The following is a 12,925-nucleotide window of genomic DNA, read 5'->3' as shown; positions in this document are numbered from 1 at the left end:
CCAAAAATTGATCATATTATTTTGACACTCTAAAGTTATATTCGAGATACTAGTAAAGATGTGGTATCAAGTCAGAAAACTCAACTATACGTAACAAAAGTCCGTAACAGTTCAGAAAATTATATCAGGCCCTGAGAATAAACGTAAGGGGCCTCCTTGAACCAAGATGTCATTTAAACAAAACTACCCTAAACTTCTATTTTCACTGTTTATGCATATATGAAACTTTATAGCATATAGAAACTTTTTTTAACATAACATATAGAAACTTTTTTGTTTCTAGGAAGAAACAATTGTCTCAAAATTGTATGATCACTAACTATGACAAATTTAGCCATCTCATTTTTCTTTTTACAGATCGTGTTGGGAAGAAAGCTACAAAATGCCAGATTAACATTTCAAAATGTATTTGAAAGTAATGAAGGGCAACTGATTCAGTTAGCAACGCTAAATAAAACAGACAATTCATACAGATGCTTGCCCTGTAAAATATTAAATAAACACTGCAAAATGGCAACTTTTTCCATTTAATAAACCAATCCCTAATTTATTTCTCGGAGCAAAGTTTCTTCTTGGCCAAAGCTCTGGTTTTACGGGCAAGTTTTCCCTGGTCAAAAACACGTACCATTTTTGAAGACTGGGGCATTAAATGAAACACTAAATGCCTTTTCCTTCTCCCTCTGCCTCTTCCCCTTCTTGCCCACCCACTGCCCTGTATCAGGCCATATAAAACAAGGACTTTCCTTTGGCCCCAGCATATCAGTGATGAGGACGGAGGCTGTGAATTCTTCACATGGATTCACAAGAGGTCAAAGTAGAAAAGCTTTACTTACTTGCCATTGTTTCATCAGCTCTCTTACTCCCTTGGAATCTTCTAGGAGCCTTTCCTTATGGGTGGCATCCTGCAGGACGTTGGCAGTTGTCTCGGCTTCTGTAAGCCAGGCAAGGAACTTCTCCAGGTCCAGGGGAAACTGTTGCAGTAATCTGTGCGTTTCTTCCAGGGCAGCCTCTCGCTCACTCACTCTGCAAAGGAACAAATGTCCAGATGCGGTTCTCCTCAGTTATTACAATGGTGCACCCAGCAACCCCCATGAAAACAGCAAAGATCAAGGGACGAAATTGTAATGTACCAACAAAGGGGTGGGTGGTTGCTAAAAGTCCTCTTAAAAGCAACAACAACTAGAATAGTGTGTCTGTGTGTGTGTGTGTGTGTGTGTGTGTGTGTGTGTGTGTGTATAAACTTTGGACAGTTCATATATGAACTTCCAAAAACAATCTTTTTTTTTTAACTTGATAGTTTTTTACTGGCCGATTGTGAAAGCTTATTTTCATATGTGGCAAAAGCATAAGCTCCTCTTTATAGGTAAAGCTCCCAAATCCCTACGCCATATTTATCTTTGATGTCACCTGAGGCAGAAAGTCAGGATTAGGTAGGCAAGGAAAAAGGTCAAGAAAATGCAAAGCTAGATCAGAAAGTTGAACACTGGAGGAAACAAGAGAAGAGGCCTGGAGGGTAGAGGAGAACAGAAAGACTTAACAAGGAGAAAAATGACATATTTCACAGAAACCATTGTGCAAGGTATCATTTTGCATGACACTATTGTGTTCTAATGGTTCTAACTGTGGTGTTTGCTTTACATTTCATTATCTGATGGTCATGCAACTGAGAATATTCCCCCAAAGAGAAAACTTCTGTGTAATGGAAAAAGTAAAGCCTAAAAAAACAGACAGATCTAGGTTCAAATCCCAATACCCTCTACCAACTGTGTGGTATGGCAAGTTACTTAACCTCTCTGAGTTCGAAGTTTCTCATCTGCAATGCCTACTGCTGGGCTGAGAATGAGAAGATGGTAATGTGTGTCAAGATGACTGCCTCCCATGTACAGTTAGTTACACATTAGGGTTACTCAAACACATTCGTTCGCTCGGCCCACATCCCATTCCTCTTTCTCTAATCCTTTTTCTAAAAAAAAAAGATTTTATTTATTTATTTGAGAGAGCGAGAGAGAGTGCCTGAGTGTGCAGGGGGAGGGGCAGAGGGAGAAGCAGATTCCCCGCTGAGGAGGGAGCCCAACGCTGGACTCGAACCCAGGACATCGAGGACATGACCTGAGCAGAAGGCACGTGCTTAACCAACTGAGCCACCCAGGCACCCCCACCCTTCCTCTAATCTTTCAGAAGGGGTGAACCAAATTTCCTAATGGCACATAAATCTAAAAAAATTATTCATATCTTTTCTGATTTTATATATATATATAAAATACACACACACACACACACACATACACACACACATATATATAAAATGCATGTATAGTGGATACACACACATATGCCCTCAGCAAAAATCTACATAATAACAGCTTGGAGGGGAAATTGCCTTTGGCAGTAAAAGTCCCATCTAAAAAGATTCAGGTAAATTTTGTCTGCAATGAGGAAATTAGTACTCTATTTAAATGCCATATTTGCCTTCTATTACTACACAAACACTTTCTGGGATTAAACATAAGCTAGAAATGGATTTTAAAAAATTGAACACTTGAATATGATACACACTGCTTGTTAGGATGTGATTGTCAATAATTATGCGAAACTGCAATTTATTTCAGCAGCAACTTTATCATGGGATGTGCAAACCAGGCAATAAACAGCTCCTGCCGAGCCAGCGGCAGCAAAGCCCCCGGAAGAGCTGTTTATTCATCACGGGTGAGGTTTTTGCTGAGCCTACAGTCTTCCACAGTGTAGTTTCAGGGCTCATACTGGATAAAAATCTTCTGTCTGCATTAACTGGTGGAAGGGAGAATAGTTTAGGAGGATGCAGCTACTGGAAAAAAGGAAGCATTGCACAAAGCTATTTATCAGCCCCTAAATAAACTTTAATGCTGCAGAGCTGAAAGGTACCTTGGTTCTCAGGTTGGGCAAATCAGTTAGACCTTGCATAGTTCAGGGGCTGACCTGGACTGCTTGCTCCCTGCGTATCTGGTGTTCAAACTATCAATGGAGGGAGAAAGATCGAAATCGTTATTTATCTTTTTATTCAGTATGACTTAAAAGCTCAGAACCACTGCAACAGCACTGAGAATCTTAACGTCATAATCTGGCAGGAAATGCCCAGGTGGAAGCATGTGTAACTTGCTCACATCTGGCTGGTGCTGACCTGCAAAAGCGGCAATGTCATCCAGTTCAAGCTAGTATTTCTAGGTTGGCTTGCACATCAGAAATCACTAAGACTTATGCCACCTCCAGCCTAAAATTTGGGATAGAAATAAGCTGTCACATTCCAGAAGCCAAGTGCCAGGTCAGATGATGACATATTTTCTCACATGCTCCAACTTTATGGAGAATAAAAGGACAAAAATGAAACTCTCAGGGCAGAGTGAAGCTCAGAGAGTCAGACAGTGTGCATTATCATGAGCTGCATAGGATGCTCCCCTATTCTTGAACTAAAAATGCCGCTTACCCTCTGCTTCCAGAGAAAGTAACTAGTAAATAACTTTCTAAGAGTTCTCTGTAAAATACGATGCACATAAACTAGATGAAAGGGTTCTACCGAGACAACGAGATTTCTAGCCAAATCCTACCAGTGAGTTTGCTGCTTTGTAAATTAGGCCCTTAGGGAAGAACAGTAACTCTTGCAGGACAGCAAGGCACCGTTTTCCTCAACGATACCCTCGTGCTCGGAAATATTGACAACATCAGTCTGAATCTTTGCTAATTTGGAAAATATGTTAACAAAATTCAATGGCTGCAAGAGCAGAAAATCTTTTCAAATGAGTTCTTTTACAGGCCTCTTTGATCAGAGGTGAGATTGCTGTTTCCTGCTCGTGGGAGTTTTAAGGCTACATCCTTTCTCCTGAGATCAATCTATGTACACCGAATTCCTAAATTTTAATTGCACCAAGTCTAGACCAGAAATGAGTCAAGGGTACTTGTATGTCATATTCGTGTATTCAAAATAGCTCTGGATGTATCTCATCCTTTTTAATTTGCCATAACCATATGGCTTTAAGTGGCTTATATGATAAATAAAAAACGTAGAAGTAATGAGAATCATAAAGAAATTTTAAAATTGTTTTAGAATAAAAGTGAAGATCTTGAACATGGATTATTCTGTAAATCCCCCTGTCCAGATTACACAGTTATAGACCCTGGTGAAAATTTGGCTGAACTTTAAAACTAACAATGCCCAGGTATCAGAAATAGTAATAATACTTTACAAATGTAATTTATGATAGAGGTTAAGTGCTTTTTTATGTAACAAATTTTAATTATCAGCTATTATAGGTTTATAATCTACAACAATAGCTAAGAATCTGGTGAAGTATGGACTGCTATGGTGACTTTAAAAGGTTTTCTTTCTGTTCATAAGGGCACAATATACCATTCTCAAGTGCCTAAATATGAGCGGTATGGTACAGTGGTTCTCAAAGTATGACTCACAGACCAGGGCCATCAGCATTATCTGAGAACTTATTAGAAATGTAAATTCTCAAGCCCTACCCTAGACCTACTGATCAGAAGGTCTGTGCACGGAGCCCAGCAAACTGCGTTTTCACAAGCCTTCTAGGTGATTCCAATACATGCTAAAGTTTTGCGAATTACAGCCGCTGGAGACCCATCCATTTTGCCCTAGGTTCTGAAAAAAGCTGCTGGAGGCAGGACGCATCCAGTAACTAGTTCATGTGTGGGCTATAAAACCTGGCCCCCTTTCTCCAACTCAGGACAATTTGGGAGGATCGGCAGGGGATGGGGAGTTGATTGATGCTGTGGTTGCAACTGCATTGAAGCCCGGGTTCTCCTTCTTCCCTATCCTGCTCCCTTCCCTTTCCTTCCCTCACAGGTGTTAATCCTGACAGCACTCACCAATAAAATTCCTGCAAGTTAATTAATTGCCTTCTCAGAGTCTGCCTTCTGGGGAAACTGACATGCTGAGGTGTCATGCTAAATAAGGATTTAAAAAATATACATGCTTAAGAAGTGTACGTGAGAAATATACAGCTACTTGCACAGACTGTGGTCTCAAAGGGGGACAAGATGGGGTATTCTCACACTCAGGAAATGAGCCTGAAGAGCTATTGCACTTTTGGTTGCCCTTTAAGAGGATCTATAGAGGGGCGCCTGGGTGGCTCAGTTGGTTAAGCATCTGCCTTTGGCTCAGGTCATGATCCCAGGGTCCTGGGATCAAATCCCACGTTGTCCTGTTCCCTGCTCAGTGGGAAGTCTGCTTCTCCCTCTCCCTCTGCTGCTCCGCCTGCTTGTGCTCTCTTGCTCATGCTCTTTCTCTCTCAAATAAATAAATAAAATCTTAAAAAAAAAGTAAGAGGTGGAATATTACTCAGCCATCAGAAAGGATGAATACCCACCATTTGCATCGACTTGGATGGAACTGGAGGGGATTATGCTTAAGTGAAATAAGTCAGTCAGAGAAAGACAAATATCATATGGTTTCACTCATATGTGGAATATAAGGAATAGCAGAAAGGCCATTAGGGGAAGGAAGAGAACACTGAAGGGGGGAAATCAGAGGGGGAGACGAACCATGAGAGGCTCCCGGAAACAATCTGAGGGTTTCAGAGGGGAGGGGGGTGGGGAGATGGGGTAGCCCGGTGATGGGTATTAAGGACGGCACATGCTGTAATGAGCACTGGGTGTTATATGCAACCAGTGAATCATGGAACACTACATCAAAAACTAAAAAGAAAAAAAAGAGAGAGAGAGAGAAAAAGAAAAAAAAAATAAGAGGATCTATAGGTAGTGTAGAGTTGCATTATCACCAGTTAGAAGCAAGAATCTACTGAAGGGGCAAAGTGCTGTAGCTGCACAGCTCAGGGGAACCCTGCACCTGTCCAAGAAGGTATTCATACAGAGCCAATTCTGCACAAAGGGGAAGAATCACAGAAGGCAGGTCTTCAGCATCTCCATTTTCTTTTTAAGAACTGATTATCAAGGAGGCAGTCAGACAAGTAATACTCTGATCTGTCACTAAACACCCACGCACATACCAGGGTATTTCTAAATGAATCTCTAAGACTCCGGATTTTCTATTAAGTTGAGTATCAGCAATTTCGCATGGGTCAAGCTAATACATAAAAAGCACACGAGGGAAGGGAAACTTACTACTTTCCTAAGCAAGGCTGTAGAGCTGAGTGAATGTATAGACAATATTCCACTATTCGATACATGAATGGACAATACTTTATCGGAGCACTGTACTGCAGGATTTTGTGTATATAAAATCAAAAAATCAAACAGAAATAAACACATTGAATATTTTCAGGGGGGAAAAGGCACAATCTGACAGAGGAGGTTATTCTGCCCAGGTTGTTTCTTTAAGTGTGACAAATTGAGGAAATTCCCAGCACTCAGTCTTCTGCTAAAAAACACCTCCATCTGTGCCCTGCGATTGTCCTAGAGTAACCAAACAAAATACCCCGAATCTCCCCTTCCTGGTTCATTTGCATTTAACCACTATCATTTCCTATGGTATTTTTAGGGAATGATTACAGGATGACAATTTTTTCCCTTTTTTATTTGTTAGATATAGGGCTGAGAGAAGGAGCACTCGGGACCAAAGGTTTCTGGCAACGTCCAACACTAGTCCCAGGACCAAACTGAACCTGAAGTTCACTTTCTCAGTAACCGTAACAGAATCTACTGACTTGCTGGTAAATAATTACATTTTGATTTTTAAAAATCACTTTATATTGTGTTTTCAAGGGACAGCTAGAATTGTATCACCTATGGACATACAGCAGTACATAGAAAGGATTCCTTTTAGTCTCTAGCAATTGTATTAGTAGTTTGCACCAATGAGAAGCATAAATCTAAGGAGAGTCCTTCAATAATGCTTGGCCTCATCCCCCCTCAGTACCTTTCCAGCCACAACTCTAACGTGGCTTAGGGCAACATCTACTTAGAAATATGGCCACAGAAGTATCCTGGCCCTGAGAGGATGTTTCTCTTTTCTCCTCTGCTATTGAGCTATACAGTGAGAAATATACTCTGTTCTTGCAACTACTGACCCAGAATAAGAGATCAAGGCCCTGAGATATGGCACAGAAAATACATTTTTTTTAAAGCTAACATCCGTACGGCTCTTCACGTGTTTTAAAATACATTCAGACTTATTCTCTCATTACTTTATAAGGTATTCCCATTTTTTTCTACCAACCGTCTGCTTTTGTTTTTCTTTGTATGCTTCCAGTTGGATATTTCATTCCCTCTCAATGGCTTTAAGCTCTACACAGATTATCTTTAAATCAGCACCTCATTCTTATTTGTACATGCCTACCAACATCTTATTAAGTCATCTGTACATCTCATACGTATTACGTGTCAGGATCTATGATCAGTGACGGTGACACCAAAGTCAATGAGGCATGGTCACAGACTTTGGTGTTTAATATATTCAATTCTGGTGGAGGAGACAGAGAGGTAAACATGTAACTATACTTACAGTGTGATTAAGCCAATCATTCATGTGCATTCCCTACCAGTAGCTCGAATGAATTCATGAACTTCGATCTCAATTTGCTTAACAAGTGATAAATCTATCTTTAAATTTTCTGGCCTTGTCTTATCAAAGAAAGTGGAGATCATCCACCTGGGTTTTATCTCCACAGACGGTGATGGATGCTCAATCAAAGTTGGCCTAATTGCATTGATTTTCATAAAAATAAGAAACATCTTAGATCTATGGTCCAGGTAATCACTGGTTTCATTTTGTTGTTGGTGAGATTCATTCTGAGAGAACTGGATGACTTTTCCAAAGTTGCACACAAGTGGCAGAACTGGGATTATAGCCCAAGCCTTGCATCCTAGAAAATAAATTTTTCTAGCTCTGCAAATAGATATTGGTGTCTACATCCTCTGATACATTCATTGTAGGAAAAGAAAGAAAAGTGCAGGGAAGGTTATATCACTGAATCCCGGTCCTCATTTGGAGTACAGATTTAACTATTTGTTATTTTACCATAAGCAGAGTCTTTGAAACACGAAAAAAAAAAAAAAAACTCTACACATAAGGGAACAAAGACATGCAAAGATATTCGCCCATCCTAACCAGAGCAGAAAGATCTAGCTGGTGTGTGCTCCAAAACAAAACAAAATAAAACAAAACAAAACTCCATTTTCAACGCAAATTTGCTGTTTTGCTGTTCACCGACATATGAATTAACGAGGTTTTCATCCCCTCTCTCCTGAGGTCTGGTACTAAATTACTCAAACTTTCCAGAGTTAATTGGCAACCACGACCTAAATGTTCCCAAAGTATTGCTGATTAGTTCTCAGGAAACTCATTCCCATCTTTCCTCACCCCAGACAACACAGGATGGCTTTTTCACATGTGCAGAAGCAACACACTTGTATGAAAAAATAGATTAATCCTCTAAAGATAAACTGCAGCTTTGAAGCTATCTGTTTAAACTTCCTTCAGTGATACCGACATTTTAGTAAAAAAAAAAAAATTATCACGTAGACTTTACCTTTAGATAGTAAGAGAGTATTGAAAATACAACATTCTACACATAGATCTTTTTATTCTATGAGCATTTTTAAAATTGAGATTTGTACAGTATATCATTGGGGAAACAACTGCCATTCCATAGTTTTCCTAAAAGCCCTGGGATGTTTCTGAGAAGAAAACGTAGACAGCAGTTAAAAGAAAACTTTCCGTTATTCTTTGCATTACTCATTTCATTTGATTTCTGTTTCTGTCATGTATCACTGAGAAAAATTAGTTGATAAAAGAAGTGTACAAAATATTATGCACAGGTGAAATACTCAAGATATATATATTTTCCTATCTTGGATTGTTAACAAAGAGATGAATATCTTTTAGTCTAAGCTCTATAGTTTACATTTCTCCACTGATATACTCCCTAAAGGCACTCTTTGGGGAAGTTTAAAAATAATGTTTGGATTGGTCCATATACAGAGACTCCAAGTATTATTCTGAATATTTACAGAACTATAAAAGATCTTTAGAAAAAAATGTGGTTATACTACCTTCTAGATAAATACAAACTTAGATTAGGGTTGGGCTTATAGTTAAACACAATTTCTAAACTGCTATAGAAACATAAAGATGGACACACTAGCGCTTCAGCAAGGCCTGACTTAAACGGAACACATTTTTCTCCTCCCCATTCTCAAAGCCTCCCCCTCCCGTTCACTTGTTTTTCTGTAGAATTCTTTGTTCCAGGAACTCAGTATGGATACTGACATCTTGCTGACCTCCGTGGATACTTCCTTAGGAGACTCGGTGGTGGGTGCCCATGCTAGTCATGAGACTAGACACCTTGAGGACATGACAAACGTGGCTGGCAGTTCGTAGCAGATTCCTACTTGAAACGGCCCCGACCCTGCATTTTCCTATAAACCTCTCAGCCTTTTACCCTGGGCAGGCTTGCACTCTTGGGGGCATGAGCCAGCTGCAGCCTCCTTTGCCAGGCAAAGCAATAAACTTACCTTCCTTCTTTATCCTCCCACACTGTCTTCCTGTTATATTTCTGCTCCAGAGCACAGAGGTCGATTTTTGACAACATCTCTACTCTAAGTAAATTCTCGATGATTTGTATCATGTGGGTGTTTAAGGTGAATCTTTGGTTTTGGTCACTAGCAGTGTTAATCTCTTTAAAAAAAGTCTTTCCTAATGTTGATAAGCTAAATTGAGTAGCTTTCTTCTCTTCTGAAATATATATGAAAACTAATACAGTAACCAATTAGAAGGACAAGCTTAGGATCATCTCTTGAGTCTCCTAAATAAGTGCAGTCAAATAAACATGCATTCTCATCCTCACTTAGAGAAAAACAGAACAGATTGTTAGACAGTGATACATAATATTCTGAATATGGCAAGGCAGGTTGGTTCAATTTTCTAAGATCAAAAGTCAAACATGTAGATTCTCTTGAAAAGGAAGTAGCTAAAAACATATCACCAGATGATATGAACTTGCGGTAGAGGTCTATCAATGGAATTGAGAAATACGAACAACTTCCGAATTCCTGACATGAACTTGAAGTCACAGCCTGTAAATATTTGTGACTTTTATTAACCGATTCCTCATTCAGCATTCTCTTGCAGTTAGTAATACACTCCTGAGAGTCCTTTGAATTCAACATTTATTATTACAGTATTTTGCACTAAAACAATGCTCCTTGGTTTTGAAGCTTTTCCACATATGTTTTTTCCTTTGATACTTTAAAAAACCCGATGAGGTTAGTGGGACTGGTTGTTATAATCATCAATGTTTTGTAGGGGAGAAACCTGACTTTCAGAGAGGCTAGATGAATTTCCCAAATCAGTGGAAAAACTAGAAACACCAAATCTAGTCCACTCTAAGACATTACCTCTCAAGGCAGACTTGTCTATCTCCCTGTGAGGTAAATATTATGGATGTTAATATATTACTATTCTCAAAAGCTCTTGTTTTCTGTGATTATTACATAAATTAGGATTATGGTGTGTATTTGTGTGATGACAAAAATTATTAGCTCAGGGTTGCTGGAGTGGTGGGGGGTGGGAGGGATGGGGTGGCTGGGTGATGGACATTGGGGAGGGTATGTGCTATGGTGAGTGCTGTGAATTGTGTAAGACTGTTGAATCACAGACCTGTACCTCTGAAACAAATAACACATTATATGTTAAAAAAAAAAAAAGATGAAGAAAAAGATAGCAGGAAGGGAAGAATGAAGGGGGGAAATCGGAGGGGGAGACGAACCATGAGAGACTATGGACTCTGAGAAACAAACTGAGGGTTCTAGAGGGGAGGGGGGTGGGGGGATGGGTTAGCCCGGTGATGGGTATTAAAGAGGGCACGTACTGCATGGAGCACTGGGTGTTATACGCAAACAATGAATCATGGAACACTACATCAAAAACTAATGATGTAATGTATGGTGACTAACATAACATAATAAAAAAAAATGGAAAAAAATTATTAGCTCTTTGCTTATCATCTTCAGCTGCCATCTAAGAGAGCGACTAGAATAAATACTGCACTTTGGACCTGAGGTAGGCTTGAAGCTTTTATTCAAAAAGAGGGCATTACGGGCAGTGGTACAATCTTTGTCTTCTTGGGAAATAAGGGAAAATCATAGTACATATGATTGTGGCCTTTTTATAACGGTAACTTAATAAATGTTTGCTGAGGATACGGAGATTATCGGGACGTCTGTACCTTTTGAGAAATGTTTTACATTAAAACGATCTAACAAGAAAATCAAACACGTTTCTTTCCTAGAAATTTTACAGTAAAATAAATACATTTTTATAAGACCAGCTGAGAAATGAATTAATCTTTCAGAGTAACTAAGTCTTGGTGGATTCTAAACAAATTGCCCTTTTAATTTTGAACCTCTTTTAATGGCTCAGATATGATTTACAAGACTTGTAAATCTGACGTGATTTATAAGATTTGTAGGATTACAAATAGCTTGAGCTAATTAAAACTGATGATCAAAATAAAGATTTAAAATTTCTTGCTTTCTTACTTTTAATTACCAGGGGGAGAAACTGCATTTAAAAGAACTAATACTCTGAAATGCACTGATGGCCTTTCATAAGATCAATTCTAATTTATGAAGAATAGTCATAAATTAGGTATTTATTTTTTTCAATCAAAACTACAACACTAGGGGCGTCTGGGTAGCTCAGTTGGTTGAGCAGCTGCCTTCGGCCCAGGTCATGGTCCCAGGGTCCTGGGATCAAACCCCACATTGGGCTCTCTGATCAGGGGGAGCCTGCTGCTCCCTTTCCCTCTGCCTGCCACTCCCCCTGCTTGTGCTCTCTCTCTCTCTCGCTCACTCTCTCTCTTAAATAAATAAAATCTTAAAAAAAAAAAAAAAAAACTACAACACTAAAGGAGTAAATCTGGGGCCTCCGTGTACTTTTAAGGATCGTCTTGGGGCGCCTGGGTGGTGCAGTCAGTTGAGCACCTGACTCTTGGTTTCGGCTCAGGTCATGATCTCGGGGTCATGAAATCAAGCCCCACGTTGGGCTCCATGCTGAGGGGGGAGTCTGCTTGAGATCCTTTCGCTCTGCCCCAGCCCCCACTCACACATGCTCTGTCTCTCTCAAATAAATAAATAAATCTTAAAAAAAGAATCGTCTTACTTATGAATGCACCACTTACAAAAAGTCTCTATATTCTTCTTCGTCAGCATCATTCACTTACTGTAAATTCCTTGAGAGCAAGGATTCATACCACAGTTTCTGGTATTTAAGGGATGCTCAGTAAATCCAATTAAAGTCAATAAACCTACCATGAATCAGGCAGACATTCTAAAAATGAGAAGGCCCTAATCCCTTGTTCTTAAAACACTTACAAGTCCAAATTATTTCTTGATGTAAGTTGATTGAATAATAATTTATATTTGTACAGAATCTTAAAATTTATGCATTGCTTTCACACACATTATTTAAGTTGAACCTCGTAATAATTAGTAGATAGCGCCTTTGTTTGTTACACAAAATGGATTATATAAAAGACTCTTATTCAGTTATAACCAAGATACTTAAAAATGAGAATGAGCAATTCTGTGGCCAAAATTGTGTTCTGGTTTGCAGAAGAGTAGACATTAACTAAATCTTTGGAGGTTGTCATCTTTCACTGAGTTTTGTACTAGTAGTGAAAATGAAGGGGTAGACTCTCACTGGCCACGACATTGCACTGAATTGTCCATCGCTACTCAAAACCAACATATTTTCTTTTGAATTTTTAAAAATGCACTCTTGCAAATACTGTTAATTTGATGTATTTTTTTTAGGTGCGCCGCAAAGCCAGAGCACATAACAAACAATAGCTTCTGTTACAATCAATCCACTGCCCCGGCAAATTTTCTGATTGCCTTTAAGTTTGATCCTGGTCCAGAAATATGTACAAAAAAGTGCCTTCATGCTCTTATCACCCAGCTTACTCCTACG

General features: G+C 39.2%; 1 protein-coding gene across 2 annotated transcripts in view; it reads right to left on the bottom strand.

Annotated features, from left to right (window-relative positions):
* Positions 1 to 12,925, bottom strand: part of DMD (dystrophin) — a 2,214,577-nt gene that overhangs the window by 483,427 nt on the left and 1,718,225 nt on the right. For both annotated transcript variants that reach the window (XM_027607979.2, XM_027607980.2), the window contains exon 55: positions 834 to 1,023. In XM_027607979.2, coding sequence (XP_027463780.1) covers positions 834 to 1,023 — 190 coding nt within the window. The remainder of the gene's footprint in view (positions 1 to 833; positions 1,024 to 12,925) is intronic.

The sequence above is a fragment of the Zalophus californianus genome, chromosome X, assembly GCF_009762305.2.
Source record: "Zalophus californianus isolate mZalCal1 chromosome X, mZalCal1.pri.v2, whole genome shotgun sequence".
Classification (NCBI taxonomy): domain Eukaryota; kingdom Metazoa; phylum Chordata; class Mammalia; order Carnivora; family Otariidae; genus Zalophus; species Zalophus californianus.
Note: the sequence above shows the minus strand (reverse complement) of the source record. Positions and strands in the feature narration are given on the sequence as shown.